Below are 17,407 nucleotides of genomic sequence, written 5' to 3'. Positions count from 1 at the left end.
ACAAATAACCACGAGCCAGGTACAGTTGCTTGCACAAATAACCACGAGCCAGGTACAGTTGCTTGCACAAATAACCACGAGCCAGGTACAGTTGCTTGCACAAATAACCACGAGCCAGGTACAGTTGCTTGCACAAATAACCACGAGCCAGGTACAGTTGCTTGCACAAATAACCACGAGCCAGGTACAGTTGCTTGCACAAATAACCACGAGCCAGGTACAGTTGCTTGCACAAATAACCACGAGCCAGGTACAGTTGCTTGCACAAATAACCACGAGCCAGGTACAGTTGCTTGCACAAATAACCACGAGCCAGGTGCAGTTGCTTGCACAAATAACCACGAGCCAGGTACAGTTGCTTGCACAAATAACCACGAGCCAGGTACAGTTGCTTGCACAAATAACCACGAGCCAGGTACAGTTGCTTGCACAAATAACCACGAGCCAGGTACAGTTGCTTGCACAAATAACCACGAGCCAGGTACAGTTGCTTGCACAAATAACCACGAGCCAGGTACAGTTGCTTGCACAAATAACCACGAGCCAGGTACAGTTGCTTGCACAAATAACCACGAGCCAGGTACAGTTGCTGCACAAATAACCACGAGCCAGGTACAGTTGCTGCACAAATAACCACGAGCCAGGTACAGTTGCACAAATAACCACGAGCCAGGTACAGTTGCTTGCACAAATAACCACGAGCCAGGTACAGTTGCTTGCACAAATAACCACGAGCCAGGTACAGTTGCTTGCACAAATAACCACGAGCCAGGTACAGTTGCTTGCACAAATAACCACGAGCCAGGTACAGTTGCTTGCACAAATAACCACGAGCCAGGTACAGTTGCTTGCACAAATAACCACGAGCCAGGTACAGTTGCTCGCACAAATAACCACGAGCCAGGTACAGTTGCTCGCACAAATAACCACGAGCCAGGTACAGTTGCTCGCACAAATAACCACGAGCCAGGTACAGTTGCTCGCACAAATAACCACGAGCCAGGTGCAGTTGCTCGCACAAATAACCACGAGCCAGGTACAGTTGCTCGCACAAATAACCACGAGCCAGGTACAGTTGCTTGCACAAATAACCACGAGCCAGGTACAGTTGCTTGCACAAATAACCACGAGCCAGGTACAGTTGCTCGCACAAATAACCATGAGCCAGGTACAGTTGCTCGCACAAATAACCACGAGCCAGGTACAGTTGCTTGCACAAATAACCACGAGCCAGGTACAGTTGCTTGCACAAATAACCACGAGCCAGGTACAGTTGCTTGCACAAATACCCACGAGCCAGGTACAGTTGCTTGCACAAATAACCACGAGCCAGGTACAGTTGCTTGCACAAATAACCACGAGCCAGGTACAGTTGCTTGCACAAATAACCACGAGCCAGGTACAGTTGCTTGCACAATTAACCACGAGCCAGGTACAGTTGCTTGCACAAATAACCACGAGCCAGGTACAGTTGCTTGCACAAATAACCACGAGCCAGGTACAGTTGCTTGCACAAATAACCACGAGCCAGGTACAGTTGCTTGCACAATTAACCACGAGCCAGGTACAGTTGCTTGCACAATTAACCACGAGCCAGGTACAGTTGCTTGCACAATTAACCACGAGCCAGGTACAGTTGCTTGCACAATTAACCACGAGCCAGGTACAGTTGCTTGCACAAATAACCACGAGCCAGGTACAGTTGCTTGCACAAATAACCACGAGCCAGGTACAGTTGCTTGCACAATTAACCACGAGCCAGGTACAGTTGCTTGCACAATTAACCACGAGCCAGGTACAGTTGCTTGCACAAATAACCACGAGCCAGGTACAGTTGCTTGCACAAATAACCACGAGCCAGGTACAGTTGCTTGCAACAGAAGCTGTAATGAACAGTGCACCGGAAGCGGAAGCACCCAGGGATGCCAACTACATTTTTTTCCCGAAACGCATAAGGCCACGTCAAGGCAAAACACACGCGACAAATGGACCAAAAAACACCCAATTTTTTTAATTGTTCAGAATCGCCTGAGGGCGTTTTTCATTTTAAAAACACATAATTTGGGGGTTTTACAAAAATAGAACAACGCACTCATACGCTAATGTAAGGATATGCTGTTTAACACTGATCTTTGTTTCGCTCGTTATTGTTTATACACCACCCAAAGTGTGTTTAGCTAGTTCTCGTTTTTCCACCACCAAAAGGGTGTTTCGCTCGTTCTCATTTATACACCACCCAAAGTGTGTTTCGCCTATTCTCGTTTATACACCACCCGAAGTGTGTTTCGCTCGTTCTCGTTTGTTCACAATGCAAAGTGTGTTTCAGTCAATCTCGTTTATGCACCACACAAAGTGTGTTTCGCTCTTTGTCATTTATACACCACTCAAAGGGGGTTTCGCTCATTCTCGTTTATACACCACCCAAAGTGTGTTTCGCTCATGCTCGTTTTAACACCACTCAAAGGGGGTTTCGCTCGTTTTCATTTATACACCACCCAAAGTGTGTTTTGCTAGTTCTCGTTTATACACAACCCAAAGTGTGTTTCGCTCGTTCTCATTTATACACCACCCAAAGTGTGTTTCACTCATACTCGTTTATGCACCACCCAAAGTGTCTTTCGCTCTTTCTCGTTTATACACCACCCAAAGTGTGTTTTGCTAGTTCTCGTTTATGCACCACACAAAGTGTGTTTCGCTCTTTGTCATTTATACACCACTCAAAGGGGGTTTCGCTCATTCTCGTTTATACACCACCGAAAGTGTGTTTCGCTCATGCTCGTTTAAACACCACTCAAAGGGGTTGTAACGTATTATTCTGACTTGTATTTGCATTGTTGTTGTGGTTTATCGGACGCGCTTATTCGTCAGACACGAGTGAATCATCACCGCGTCAATAAACGCGCTTTCCGCTTCCGGCACGATGGAGTCTGCTTGAGTTCGTTACATGGTGTCAGAAGTTCGTTGATATTCACGCCATAAGCCGCCTTTCGTCTCCATAAATATGGCATCTCCGAACTTTGATCATCCCTCGATCGACTGGGAGAGTCTGGATCTCTACCAGGAGTTTTGCCGGTTCAGAAATCACGTCAGTTTTGTCTTGTCAGGGCCGCTCGCAGACATAACGAAGCCTCGTCAAGCAGGATGGCTCGGAACGTGGATCGGCGAACAAGGTCGTCAAATCTACCAAACTCTATCTTGGGAGGAAGGAGAGACAGACGACCCGCAGGAAGTGCTGAACAAATTCCAGAACTATGTGCAGCCCAGAAAGAACAAAAGAGTTGCCAGACACCGACTGAAACAAAGGCGCCAGCGGAGTGGTGAGTCTTTTGATCATTTCATAAAAGATCTGAGGATAATTCTCATGGATTGCGATTACCAAGACCCAGACGACATAATCGTCGATTGCATCATTGATGGCAGCCATGATAAGAGGGTCCAAGAGAAATTACTCGATAGGGGTGAGGAGCTCTCACTAGCTAAAGCTATAGAAATTGGCCAACAGCTAGAGCTCTCGCAGAAACATATGAGAATAGTCCGAGATGAAGATGCTCTCATCTCAGCCCTCAGATCTGAAAACGAACGAACTCAGCACCAGACTCAACGTTGTAAGAGCAAGCCTGATAGGCATACACAAGCCACCGAGCTGTTCAAAGCTGAGAATCGGTTTCGGAATGACGGTCCCTGCAGCAAATGTGGCCAGTCAGTGCACAGGCAAGCCAAGTGTCCAGCAATTAATTCTAGCTGCTCCTACTGCAAGAAGCCTGGTCACTGGTTTGCGGCGTGTCGGAAGAGACTGCGCGACCTAAAGTCCCTTGATGAGGAGACCAGTCTAGATCATGTAGATCTTCCTCAAGAACTCGTCAAGGAATCTGAAATTTTAAGGATCTCCGCTCTACAACCAAGCATCAATACGGCTACTCATGACAAGTGGGCACAGACCGTCACGTTGCTGGGTCAGCCGACTCGGTTCCGGATTGACACGGGTGCAAGGTGCAACACACTAACACTCAACGACTACCAGTTAGTCCAGCACCTCGCAGGCGATCTACAATCGTCGCATAAAGTTCTTAAAACATACTCGAACCATACTATCCATCCTGTCGGTACCGTGACACTCCCTCTCTCTCACAAAAACAAGACCGTTAGAGCCAGTTTTGAGGTCATTGACCTCGATCAGGAGAATGTAATGTCAGGCGCTACCTCGGAAGCCCTAGGCCTCATTGTCAAGCTCGATAAGTTGTCTCTTGTTCAGCCTCTAGTCAATGTGTCTCAGGAAGCTGTAATCTCTGAGTTTCCAGAAGTTGCCAAGACAACTGGAACTCTTCCCGGAACTTATCGGATCAAGCTTGTAGAAGGGTCACAGGGAGTAGTTCACGCTCCTCGCAGACAGCCTGCAGCATTGAGAGAGCAAATAGTTGACAAGCTACAAGAGATGGTCACCGAAGGTCACATCGCGAAGGTAGAACGACCGACTGAGTGGGTGAGTTCCATGGTAGTAGCTCTTCGCAACGGCAAAGTCCGCATCTGTATAGACCCCAAAGACTTAAACAAGTGCACAAAACGTGAGCACTACCCAATGAGAACTGTTCAGGAAGTTTTAGCTCAAATCCCTGGAGCCAAAGTATTTTCTGTGCTTGACGCCCGCAGTGGGTTCATGCAAATTCGCCTTGACGAGCCTTCTTCATTCTTGACCACGTTCAATACACCTGTAGGGAGATACCGCTGGCTGCGTCTCCCTTATGGATTGAGGTGCTCGCCAGAGATATTCCAGCGAATCATGGACCAGATGCTAGAAGGGATAGAATGGGCAACAGCGGTAATGGATGACATTTTAGTTGCTGGTCGTGACATCACCCACCACGACTGTGTACTGAAGCGAGTTATGCAACGAGCTACAAGTTATAACCTGCAACTAAACTTCCGAAAATGCCTCATCCGGCGAACCTCAGTCCCTTATGTAGGCCACCTGCTTACTGCAGAAGGAGTGCTACCAGATCCATTCAAGACGAAGGCAGTTGAGAAAATGCCACGTCCAACAGACAAACAAGGCGTCAAGCGTTTCCTTGGATTCGTTCAGTATTTAGGGAAGTTTATCCCCAACCTAAGTGACACAAGCAAGCCTCTCCGTGATCTCTGCAAGGCGGACGTGGAGTTCTCCTGGCAGTCAGCTCAGGAGCTGTCCTTCAAGAAGCTGAAGCAAGCATGTATTTCGGCCCCGGTCCTTCAGTACTACGATGTAAGTCAGCCAGTTGAAATACAAGCCGATGCCAGCCAAAACGCTGTAGGAGCCTGTTTGCTCCAGAATGGCAACCCTATAGCGTTCACATCACGCAGTATGACCGATACTGAGTGTCGCTACGCTATGATTGAGAAGGAAATGCTCTCAATCGTCCATGCAACAGAAGCATTTCACTACTATATCTTTGGAAAATCAGTAGTGGTATATAATGACCATAAACCCCTTGAGGAAATCTTCAAGAAGCCTCTCCTATCTTCTCCCATGCGTTTACAGCGTATGTTGCTCAAGCTTCAATGGTATGACTTGGAGGTTAACTACTGCCGTGGTTCTGAGATGGTGCTCCCCGACACATTGTCCCGTGCACCTCTACCGGACACCGACTCAGAAGCTGGGAAAGACCTTGAGCCTGTGAACATGTTCCAGTTCCTTGCGATCACGAGTGGGAAATACCTCGAAATCCAGGAAGCTACTCTGAGTCAAATGAGCCTTCTCTGCGGTGTCATTGCAAGTGGATGGCCTGACTCCCGAAAGGAAGTCCCAGCACAGGTCCGTAGAACGCAATTGGCAGTCTCAGACAGTGTTGTCTACAAAGGCATGCGCCTTGTCATCCCGCCAAGCCTCAGACCCAGAATGCTGAGCTTGATTCATGAATCGCACCTCGGAGTGAACAAGTGTAAGCAGCGTGCTCGCGAGGTCATGTATTGGCCCTCAATGAACTCTGACATCGAAGAAACTGTACGGAATTGTTGCAAGTGTGCAGAGTATCAAAGCGCTCAGCAACGGGAGCCTCTCTTGCCGACTTACACGCCTGATCTTCCATTCATCGAAGTTGGAAGCGACGTTTTTGACTTCGAATCAAAGCAGTATTTGCTCACGGTCGATTATTACTCCAAGTTTGTGGAGGTGGATTGCCTCAAGGACATTACAGCTCGCTCTGTAATCGAAGCTCTCAAGCAGCAGTTTTGTCGACATGGTATTCCAGAGAAGCTGCGAAGCGATTCCGGAAGTCAGTACACGTCAGAGGAATTTTCTCAGTTTTGCAAAGAATATGGCATAACTCACGACATTGTGTCCCCCAAGCACCAACGTGCCAATGGAGAGGCAGAAAGAGCGATCCAGACAGTGAAAAGGCTCTGGAAGAAGTCAGCAGATAAGTACTTAGCCCTGCTAGACTACCGCACCACTCCACTGGAAGGAATAAACTTGTCCCCGGCTCAGCTCCTAATGGGAAGACGCCCCAGAAACACACTGCCTTGCAACCGCACTCTTCTCATGCCTGCGCGGTATGACCATCACCTTGTGAGATCACGCCTTGACACACAGAAGGAGAAACAAAAATACTATCATGACAAGCCATCTATGTCAGATTTGCCACCGCTCCAGCCGGGAGACAGTGTTAGGATGTTGCCAAACCCGGAGGCCAGGCATTGGATTCCGGCTGTAGTTGAGGCGCGCCACAACAGCCCCCGGTCATATTTGCTGAGGACCCCAAACAATGTGTACCGGCGTAACAGGCTCCATCTCCGCAGAGTGCCTCATTCAGCCAATGTTGGCCCGGTGGGAAGTCAGCCACTCTCTCGCTTTTACTCTTCCCAGGACATGAGGGACTTCCCTGATCCCACCACTCAACAGGACACCCCAGTGGGGAACTGCTGCAAGTCCCCAAGTCCAAGTGAGCAAGCATCTGAATCCCAAAGTCTCCCAACAGTGTCATCGCCTCGAGCCACTGCATCTCCCAGAAATACCAAGTTCATCACAAGGAGCGGCAGAGCGGTTAACCCTCCCAGACGTCTGGATCTTTAAATTTAAATCAATTGATTCACGTGATCTGAATGTGATGCTGTTTGTTAATTAATTCAGTGTAAGTTTTACTTTATAGAGTTATTTGCTTTGCTGGTTTCCTTTAAAGTGGCTTCCTTGAAAGAAAGGAGGATGTAACGTATTATTCTGACTTGTATTTGCATTGTTGTTGTGGTTTATCGGACGCGCTTATTCGTCAGACACGAGTGAATCATCACCGCGTCAATAAACGCGCTTTCCGCTTCCGGCACGATGGAGTCTGCTTGAGTTCGTTACAGGGGTTTCGCTCGTTCTCATTTATACACCACCCAAAGTGTGTTTCGCTCGTTCTCATTTATACACCACTCAAAGGGGGTTTCGCTCATTCTCGTTTATACACCACCCAAAGTGTGTTTCGCTCATGCTCGTTTAAACACCACTCAAAGGGGGTTTCGCTTGTTTTCATTTATACACCACCCAAAGTGTGTTTTGCTAGTTCTCGTTTTTACACCACCCAAAGTGTGTTTTGCTAGTTCTCGTTTTTACACCACCCAAAGTGTGTTTTGCTAGTTCTCGTTTTTACACCACCCAAAGTGTGTTTCGCTCATGCTCGTTTAAACACCACACAAAGTGTGTTTCGCTCATTCTCATTTATACACCACCCAAAGTGTGTTTCGCTCGTTCTCATTTATACACCACACAAAGTGTGTTTCACTCATTCTCGTTTATGCACCACACAAAGTGTGTTTCGCTCTTTGTCATTTATACACCACTCAAAGGGGGTTTCGCTCATTCTCGTTTATACACCACCCAAAGTGTGTTTTGCTAGTTCTCGTTTTTACACCACCCAAAGTGTGTTTTGCTAGTTCTCGTTTTTACACCACCCAAAGTGTGTTTCGCTCATGCTCGTTTAAACACCACCCAAAGTGTTTCGCTCGTTTTCGTTTATGCACCACACAAAGTGTGTTTCGCTCGTTCTCGTTTCTATCTTAGGCAATGCCGACACACGCCTCGGTGTGAAAACGCGAAGCGAGTCGGTCGAGTCCTGCTAACCAAGATGGCGACATGGCGGCTGCACTTTTCACGGAGTATGAGCGTTCTATATCTCTCTATAATTCCAGTAATCTCTGTGTGTCTGTCTGTATGCGACCGCTGTTTCTCGACAACTACCGGTCCGATATACTTGAAACTTGCCAGGTATATTGCTGGGGACCCGAGGATGTGCCTTTTCAAGGTTTGAAATTAATCGGACAAGTGGTTCCCAAGGTATGGTCACCGTACTCGCAAGCCGTTCGCTTTGGCTTTGCGAATGGACCAAACCATTTCATGTAAATAGAGGGGGGGGTTCTGTGGTCGTTACTGCCACGTGGTTTCAAAGTTTTTTTTTGTTGTTGTTGTTTGCACGCATGTTTTTTTGCACGCACGTGCGGGCAAGCACGTACGTGCGGGCACGCCCTAGTATTTTCAATTCAGTGATCCCGAGCGGCCGTGGCCGCCCTGGCCCAATCACATGATCCAATCATTGTGACGTCATCGTGCTCGGTGCTACTACTTCGAAAATATGTCCTGGTTCTGGTTGTTTTCACCGAGTGACGAGTGCACTGCAAAGCATCTTGAAATTGATAAAGAGTGCCGCGCCTTCATGGAGAGCAAATTGTAGCCCAATTTTGACGAGACGTGGCACTTTTTTCTGTGGCGCGTTAGGCAAGTCCAAAGGAGCCAAATTGTGCACCTTCGGCGCAGTGTTGGCAACCCTGAGTCCAAGCTCAAGGAACCGGAAATCCGGAGATTATCCCACAAAAACAAATGGTGGGAGCAGAGGGGAAGCCAGAGCCAGAGGTACTCGTGGGGTTTAGGAGGTGTAAGAGCAGTACATGGACAGTGGGAAATAGAGTTTTTTTTATTTACAGTGCATCTCCGCCACCGGGACGAAGCTCAGGTCTATCATACTAGAGGAGGGAGTAACCAGGGAGAGATACGAAGGAGTCAGAGACATCTTGAAGGAGGAAAGTTTCTGTTAAGCAGATTAAGTCTGGTTTGTGAGAAGCAACCTGTATGGAAAGATCAATCAGGTTTGAGCGAAGGCCCCGGATGAGCGAAGGTCCATACCGTGAAGGAAGAGCGAAGGAGAGCATCAGGTGTAAGAGAGGGGATGGGTGGGAGATGGTAAGATGATGGAGGAGATGGGGAGGTGGGGAGAGCAGTTGAAATTGTGTCAGAAATTGCAGAAGAGCTAGGAGAGAGGGTAGGGTGAGGGGGGAGATTGAAGGGGAGGGTGATGGGGGATATTTGAACAGAAGGGGTGAGTCGGGAGATGTGAAGGAGAGGGTGAGGAGGGAGATGTGAAGGAGAGGGTGAGGAGGGAGATTTGAAGGAGAGGGTGAGGGGAAGATTTGGAGGGGAGGGGTGAGGTGGGAGATGTGAAGGGAGGGGTGAGGTGGGAGATGTGAAGGGGAGGACTTATCTTTGAGGAAGTTGGCAGCGGTGAAAATCGCACATCCACATCTCGGAGGAATCAATTGCAATGTCTGATTTAGCAAACAGTGTGTTTAGTTTATCTTTCAACACATCATCTTTTGGTTAAAGTACTCGTACTGTTCCCACACATCCGCAGACTCAATGGCATTGTGGTTCTCGTATCCATACTGAGAGGTAGAATATCAGTGGTGCATTTCCGATCCTGGCCCAGTCATGCCGTGCCAAAGATTTTGATCGATCCTATTTTGTGATGTTTGGCGTTTTTTTTCATTTATTGCCATTGCAGCTATTGACGGAAAATTATAATAGCCCATCTTGAGTGCCGTCCAATGTTGGGCACCCTTGCCTGAGTTGGCACCTCAATACTGCAATGATGGTCACATCATCAGTCGAGCCATCAAGTCAAGCTTCATTGCCATCAAAATTCTTTCCACTATCTCTTATCATCCAAACTTGAAATTAACTTTGCCAAAGTATTTTAAGGGGAAAATGTAGCAGGCCATAATTTACGAGTGAACTTGCCTTTCACTTCCTCTGAAAGGGGTGATGCTCCGTCACTTTTTGAGCATGGACACTGTTGAGGAAATTTAGGCTTGAACTACACTACACTACCGGTCAAAAGTTTTAGAACACCTCAATTTTTCCAGTTATTATTGAAATTTACGCAGTTTAATGTCTCGATGTACGCTGAAATTAAGCACAGAACAAATAAACAATTGGAGATAAAAAACAAGAAATCATAGAATCATTTTGTTAAACAAAATTTAATTTACATTTTTGACTCGGCAAAGTATCCACCTTTTGCAGATATAACCACCGAACACACTCGTGTCATTCTTTCTACAATGGAAATCAAATATTGTTCGGAAAGTTCTTCCCAACAATGTTGCAGAAGTTCCCACAAATGTGTTGCACTTGGAGGTTGCTTTGCTTTCACCCTTCTGTCCAGTTCATCCCAAACCAGCTCGATGGGGTTTAAGTCTGGAGACTGTGCTGGCCTTTCCATGATTTGAAGCCTACCGTCTTGTTCTTTTCCTCGAAGGTAGTTTTCACATAGCCTGGAGGTGTGTTTAGGGTCATTATCTTGCTGTCGGATGAACCCCTGACCAACTAGGCATATACCAGAGGGTATTGCATAGCGCTGCAAAATGCTGTGGTAGCCCTTTTGCTTCAGGGTGCCAGTCACTCTGTGCATGTCGCCGACTCTGGATCCAGCAAAAGATCCCCAGACCATCACGCTTCCTCCTCCATGTTTGACAGTTGGTGTCACACACTGAGGTACCATCCTTTCGCCGACACGAGGGTTTACAAAAACCTGCGTGATGAACCAAAGATTTCAAATTTTGATTCATTGGTCCATAAGACCTTCTTCCAGTCTTCAGTAGTCCACTGCCATTGCTTCATGGCCCAGGCAAGCCTCTTTTTCTTATTTTGCCATTTTAGCAATGGCTTTCTTACTGCCACTCGACCTGTCAAACCTGCAGCTCGAAGTCTTCTCTTCACAGTTGAGACTGAGACTTGCTTACTTCGACCAGTGTTAAGCTGTGCTTGAAGCTGTTGTCCTGTGAGCCGCCGATCACGCAAGCTGTTGCCTCTCAGAAACTTGTCTTCTGATTCTGTTGTGGCTTTTGGTCTGCCAGACCTCTTCCTGTCAGAGTTTGCTCCAGTTGTCCAAATAATGCTTCAGAGGGTGTAATAACAGTCTGTTCCAATACTGGTTTTATACAGACAGGGGATTTGTAATCAAGTAATCAGCAGAGGTTGGGACACCTGTCGGAATTGTTTGCATCAACTTTTAAGGCTTAATTTACTTACATTGCTGCAGAACAGCTGTAAGTTGTTAACCCATTACTTGTTCCCTGAAGAAGGCCTTTTTTTACAACAGAACTGTGCAATTTACATTCTTTTTCCGTTTTTGCTAACTTAAACTTTTTTTTAACCTCGAGTAGTTTACTGCTGACCTTTGTACCATTTCAGGTTATTCACTGGACATCAAACTGCATAAATGTCAATAAAAAATGGAAAAATTGAGGTGTTCTAAAACTTTTAGCACGACACAACTTTTGACCACGACTCCACGACACAACTTTTGACCAGTGGTGTGCGAATCAAGAATCCAATGTCCAAACTTGTCAGATGATGATTGACAGATTTTTTAATTCCCGTGGAGGACCTCACTTCGGTTACAAGAAAGATATACGTCAAGAAACAAAGTAACCCCTTTAGCAAACTGCCAAATCCCAAAGAACACACTGCAAACAAATAACAACAATGTCCTAGGCAAACTCCACACGACACAAGAATCCAACATCAAAGTTCGAAAGTGAAAATCCTGTATTTTTGTCCGGGGCAGCCTTCTTATACTTGTGGATAACAAAGATAGTGGGGCTGGGGGCTGATGGGAGGAGCAAGGGATCGGGGAGGAGCATAGATTGGGGGCCGAGGAAACAGATAAGAAGTTCACAGAATTCAACAAAGTTTTGGCAAACTAAGAAGGAAGGTAACAGTATTCCGTGGTCTCTGGCGCCACCTCCTGGATACCTCACGGTAAGGCAGGTCATTTTGTTGAACACCTTGACATGTGGGAAGCACATCAGACAGTTCGTTATCTTTTACACAGGCCTGAATGTCCAAATGCCTGATTTACATGATGGTACAAGACATCTGCCATGTCGCATCCTTCAGTACAAACAGGTTTATGGAAAACAACTCGGCTCTTTGACGAGGACCATCTTCGTCGTCAGCTCTCAGTTATCTTGGGGGAGGTTACCTCACAGAGAGTTTAGCCTTTCAGTACTTTTAAACCTTATAGAATTTGTAGTTGTATCTTGTTGTGTTTCAATACCTTTACCATCTCGTCTCATCACATTCACATAACTTCTCTCGAATTAATCGAGCATTAACTTCAGATGTAAGTTTTCTTCAGGCTTAAGAGGAGGTGTGTGATTGGCTTGGCTGGAGAAAGGTATTCATGACTCTGGTTGCTAAGTAACTATCTGTATGCAATGGGAGGAGCGGAACCTGAATGCTTACAGGTGTTAACACGTTTTAATATAAGCTTAACTACAATATAGATTTATTCACGTTACTGAATACGAAATTGGTTATATAGGTTAACATTATATCGATTATGTGAGTTAAAGTTAAAATATACAAGAGGAATATAAAATTAAAAGAAAGTGTGTTGGGAAGACAAACAAAGCTTTGAGGCTTGCTTATCCGAACCAGGTGCGCACAGGTTATGCTGCACGGACTTGACCTTCAAAACTGAATGATGACAAAGTCTTTGAAGTTTCTGCAACTTGTAACTTTTTCTCAAACTTGTATTATACGTTGGAGTCTAAATACGTAACTATTTGCTGAATATCGTCATTATACATGTTATATAAAGAGTATATTCATTGATTATACAGATATTTAAATGAAAGAAATCTATCCGTTAGTATGTCCCAGTTTAAATTGCGCAGCGGGGAAATTCATCTGTGCAGGCCGGTTGCCATGGAAACCTGCACACGAACCTTACCTTGCAGAGCTGCAGGCAACAGGTGAACAGGTAGGGATTTTACGACTCCTAGCTCGAGTTTCTCAGGTACTAAAGAAAATAGTTATAACTGGTAGATTCTATAGAACATGATTTAAACTGAACAATATATATATATATATATATATATATATATATATTAATGAAGCTTTACTCAAGCAATTTATAATTAAAGTAAAGCAGCAAGCGGTTGAGGCTCAAGAAAGTCACCCAGTTCACAAATTAAGTCCGCAAATAATTAATTGCACTTCCACAAAACTCAACTCTGAACTGTCCAGCATGGGGTTTGCAACTAAACTCAACTATAAACTGTCATCCTGGTATTTTGCATGCTGAGTGATATATGCATGTGTGTGACATGACGTCACACACATGTCACACACGGTGGATGTTAATAATAATAATAATAATAATTCATTTATTTTGTATAGCGCTTTTCCAGAAGCCCAAAGGCGCTTTGACAGAGTGGCAAACATAATGCATAACAATACATGAAAACAACAATTGCAAAAAGACAAGAATCAAGAAAACAAACAGCAGCGATATACGGCATATATATAAGACAAGAATCAAAAAGACAAGACAAGAATCAATAGGGAAATATTTAAAGCAAAAGGAGGGAGAAGGAGAAGAGATAGTCAGGGGTTAAATGCTGTGGGTTGAATGTTGAATGCAGCGTTGAACAGGTGGGTCTTTAGTGATGTTTTGAATGTGGTGAGTGAGGAGGAGTCTCTGATGGTGTGAGGTAGTGAGTTCCAGAGGGTGGGAGCAGCGATGGAGAAGGCCCTGTCCCCCCAGGATCTGAATTTGGTCCGGATGGAGGGGGTCAGGAGGTTGGTACCAGCAGAGCGGAGGTTGCGGGTGGGAGTGTGTCTGGAGAGGAGGTCAGCCAGGTAGGATGGGGCCAGGTTATGGAGGGCTTTGTATGTCAAGAGGAGGATTTTGTACTGGATTCTCTGGGGGATGGGGAGCCAGTGAAGCTTGTAAAGGACGGGGGTGATGTGGTCACGGGTCCGGGAATGAGTGAGTAGACGGGCAGCGGAGTTCTGAATGTATTGGAGTTTATTGGTGATTTTTTAGGGTGAACCATAGAGGAGGCTATTGCAGTAGTCCAGACGGGAGGTGATGAAGGCGTGGATGAGGGTTTTTGCAGCCGTGGAGGAGAGGGATGAGCGGAGACGGGCAATGTTTTTCAGGTGAAAGAAGGCTGACTTTGTGATCTGTTTAGTGTATTTGTCGAAGGAAAGGGTTTGGTCAAAGATGACGCCAAGATTCCGGATGTGAGGGGAGGTGGATACTGGGATACCGTCGATGTTGAGGGCAAAGTTATGGGTGGATTTTGTGAGCGTTTTTGGGCCAATGATGATTATTTCAGATTTATCACAGTTAAGCTTGAGGAAGTTGATTTGAAGCCAGGATTTTATTTCAGTGATGCAGTTTGTCAGGATAGAGTGGGTGTCGGTGGAGACGGACTTGGTGGAGATGAAAAGCTGGATGTCATCGGCGAAGCAGTGGAATTGGAGACCATGACGGCGGATTAAGTGACCGAGGGGGGACAGGTAAAGGATGAAGAGGAGGGGGCCAAGAACTGAACCTTGGGGGACACCTTGGGGGAGGGGAGCAGTGGGGGATTTGCAGTTATTGATGGAGATGAACTGGCGTCTGTCAGAGAGGTATGATTTAATCCAAGAGAGGGCAGTGCCGGTAACGTTAAAGGTGGATTCAAGTCGGGTGAGGAGGATAGTGTGATCGATGGTGTCAAAGGCAGCGCTGAGGTCGAGGAGGACGAGAATGTTGAGGTTGCCAGCGTCAGAGGAGAGGAGAAGGTCGTTGGTGATTTTGAGGAGAGCAGTTTCAGTACTGTGGTTGGAGCGGAATCCGGATTGGAATGTTAAACCCGATGTCCCTTCTGCTGCCATTAGTGGACATTAAAGATGCCATGGTGCCATGCACTGGCATTGACAAACCCCTTGGGTTGATATGCCTTCGGCATGGTGATTTCTCCTTGAATTTGTCCCTACAGAGAGAAACTTTCCGCCAGTACATGGAACCGCTGGCACCTGTTGTGTTCTGGGAAGTAACCTCCACCAAGGTCAACATCTATGTTTGTCTGTTTTTGTTTTGTTTTTTTTTGGTTTTTTTGTATACTGAATCGAGGCTCGTGAAAGAGCTAACATTTATTTCACAAACAAATCAACCAGACAAACAAAATATACAAAAAGAGGGAGCGGAAGACAAGATGGGGAGAGAAGGGGAAGCACACAACCACAACATTTGAGAGCAGGGAGAAGTGTGGGAGGGGTTGTCAATGAATGTTTAGTCCGCTGTCTCCATCTGCATGCGAGTGTGACATTTGTGTGTGACAGCTCTTCCACGAGCCTCAGAAACCATATAAAGGAAAAAAAATGGAAAACGTTCCACTCACTCAAACCATTTGTTGCAGACCAGAAGAAGATGCAGAGAAAGGGCCGGATGGGATTGTTGGAGGGAGGTGCGAGCGGCCGGTTACCACGCCATCTTGGAGAAGGTTACAGTGAGAGTGCCCGTTGGTAGTCGGAAACACAAAGGGAACATAACATGGTCAAAAATGTTAACATTTTCTCAAATGTATGATGAATGCAGTTACTCTTTCAAATTTTAAAATAATAATCTTTTGAAAAACATTTAATATCATTCATTTTAATCAATTCAATGTCGTTCATGCTGCCTTTACCATTTTGATGAATGCCATATTGTTTATTTTCTTTGTAATCGTGATGGACAACATGATGTGTGAGAAATGTCAGAAACGCACAAGTCGTGAAAGCGCATCATTTTCCATTACAAGCTTCATGAGCAACTATCGGGGACGCCTCTTCTCGGTGGTTGTACCCCCAACGGAAGTCGGAGGCCAGATCTTGCCCAATCTTCCCTGCTGCCCGGATTTGTCAGGGTAACACGGTCACGGTCAGAGTGCCGATTGGTCGCCATGGAGCAGCCTTTCCTTCTTGTTTCTGTCTCTTCTCTCTCTCTCTAACTATGTTGAGGCCCTGACTTCATGAAGAATGTGGGGGATATCTGGGTCGCTCCTGGTAGATAGATTGATCAACTGTCTCCATGCCGTGGGCTTGTTCGTGTGAACTCTCCCAGGCTATACAACAACAACAACAACAACAACAACAACTTTTGTGATGATTTCTCATAATTAGTGCGAAGTATAATAATTGTGTATGAAATTTCTAGGAATTTGTAGGATTTTCTCGAAATGACATCTCCCCAATGATTTTATCAATCTATTGTACAATCTCGGGAATATATTTAGTGTACTTCAGACATTTAATAAACTTACTTGAAAATGATGAAAGTGGTTCGTTTAACCCAGAATGAAGCATCGAAAGTTTTTTTTTTACATGTCACACAATCATACAATAACATGGATCATTTAAAGTGATTTCAAGTGGCTTGGGGTGCTTTTATGTGTCAGTTCGTGCACTCATTTATTGTTCAAATTAAGTCAAACCTGCGTGCTCTGGTCAAGCCTTTTCCGCATATTATTATCCCCCGTTGGAGCTTACGGATTGGGTCTCGTCCGTCCATCCGTCCATGCGCTCGTGCATCCTCAACCATATCTCGGAGATGTATTGACCAATTTTGTTCATACTTGGCACAAAGACAATACATGATGGGAAACATATGCACATTGTTTTGTTTCCCAATGCGATTAAAGATGGCACACTGGCGGCCATTTTAGTCGTAAAAAACTCGATGTTGAACACGTCCTCCACCATTTCTCAGACAAGCATTTGCCAATGTTCTTCAAACTTGGCTGACAGATCATGAATGATGAGTTACATATGCACGCCATTTCCTTTCGAGATCAGATCCAAGATGGCCGACTGGCAGCCATTTTGTTACTTAAACGTGTCCCCAACAATTTATCGGACATACATGGTCTGATTTTGTTCAAACTCGGCACAATCACAGTACATGACGGTCTATATGTGCACCTCACTTTATTTTGCGATCTGATCAAAGATGGCCGACTGGTAGACTGGCAGCCATTTTAGTTCTAAAAAACCCGATATTGAACACGTCCTCAACCATTTCTCGGAAATTCATTTTTGTATGTTGAAGGCTCCATTCATGAACTATATAGTCCTCATCGAGGGTAGGCCTTAATTAAAAGAGCTGCATTGATAGAAATGTGAAGAAGAGCACCAACTCCTCACAATTTAGTACCCTCCTTCAGCAATGCCCCAGCATAATTCGACCAGTGTACATCGATGCGGTAGTCAGACACTCCATTACACATCAAATAGAGACTTGAGGCCCACCTGCAGCAGCGAGACCTCGCCGCCTAGCACCTGATCGTCAGTCTATTGCCAAGGCAG

The 17,407-nt window shown here is 45.7% G+C and overlaps 1 protein-coding gene across 1 annotated transcript in view; it reads left to right on the top strand.

Moving 5' to 3' along the window:
- The window catches only part of BICC1 (BicC family RNA binding protein 1), a 564,931-nt gene extending 548,759 nt beyond the window's left edge, over positions 1-16,172 (top strand). The window contains 1 exon segment of the mRNA XM_078784015.1: positions 15,481-16,172. Coding sequence (XP_078640141.1) covers positions 15,481-15,590 — 110 coding nt within the window. The 3' untranslated portion in view covers positions 15,591-16,172.
- Positions 16,173-17,407: the final 1,235 nt, after the last annotated feature.

Source organism: Myxine glutinosa, chromosome 8 (assembly GCF_964187855.1).
Source record: "Myxine glutinosa chromosome 8, kmMyxGlut1.1, whole genome shotgun sequence".
NCBI classification, from domain to species: domain Eukaryota; kingdom Metazoa; phylum Chordata; class Myxini; order Myxiniformes; family Myxinidae; genus Myxine; species Myxine glutinosa.
Note: the sequence above shows the minus strand (reverse complement) of the source record. Positions and strands in the feature narration are given on the sequence as shown.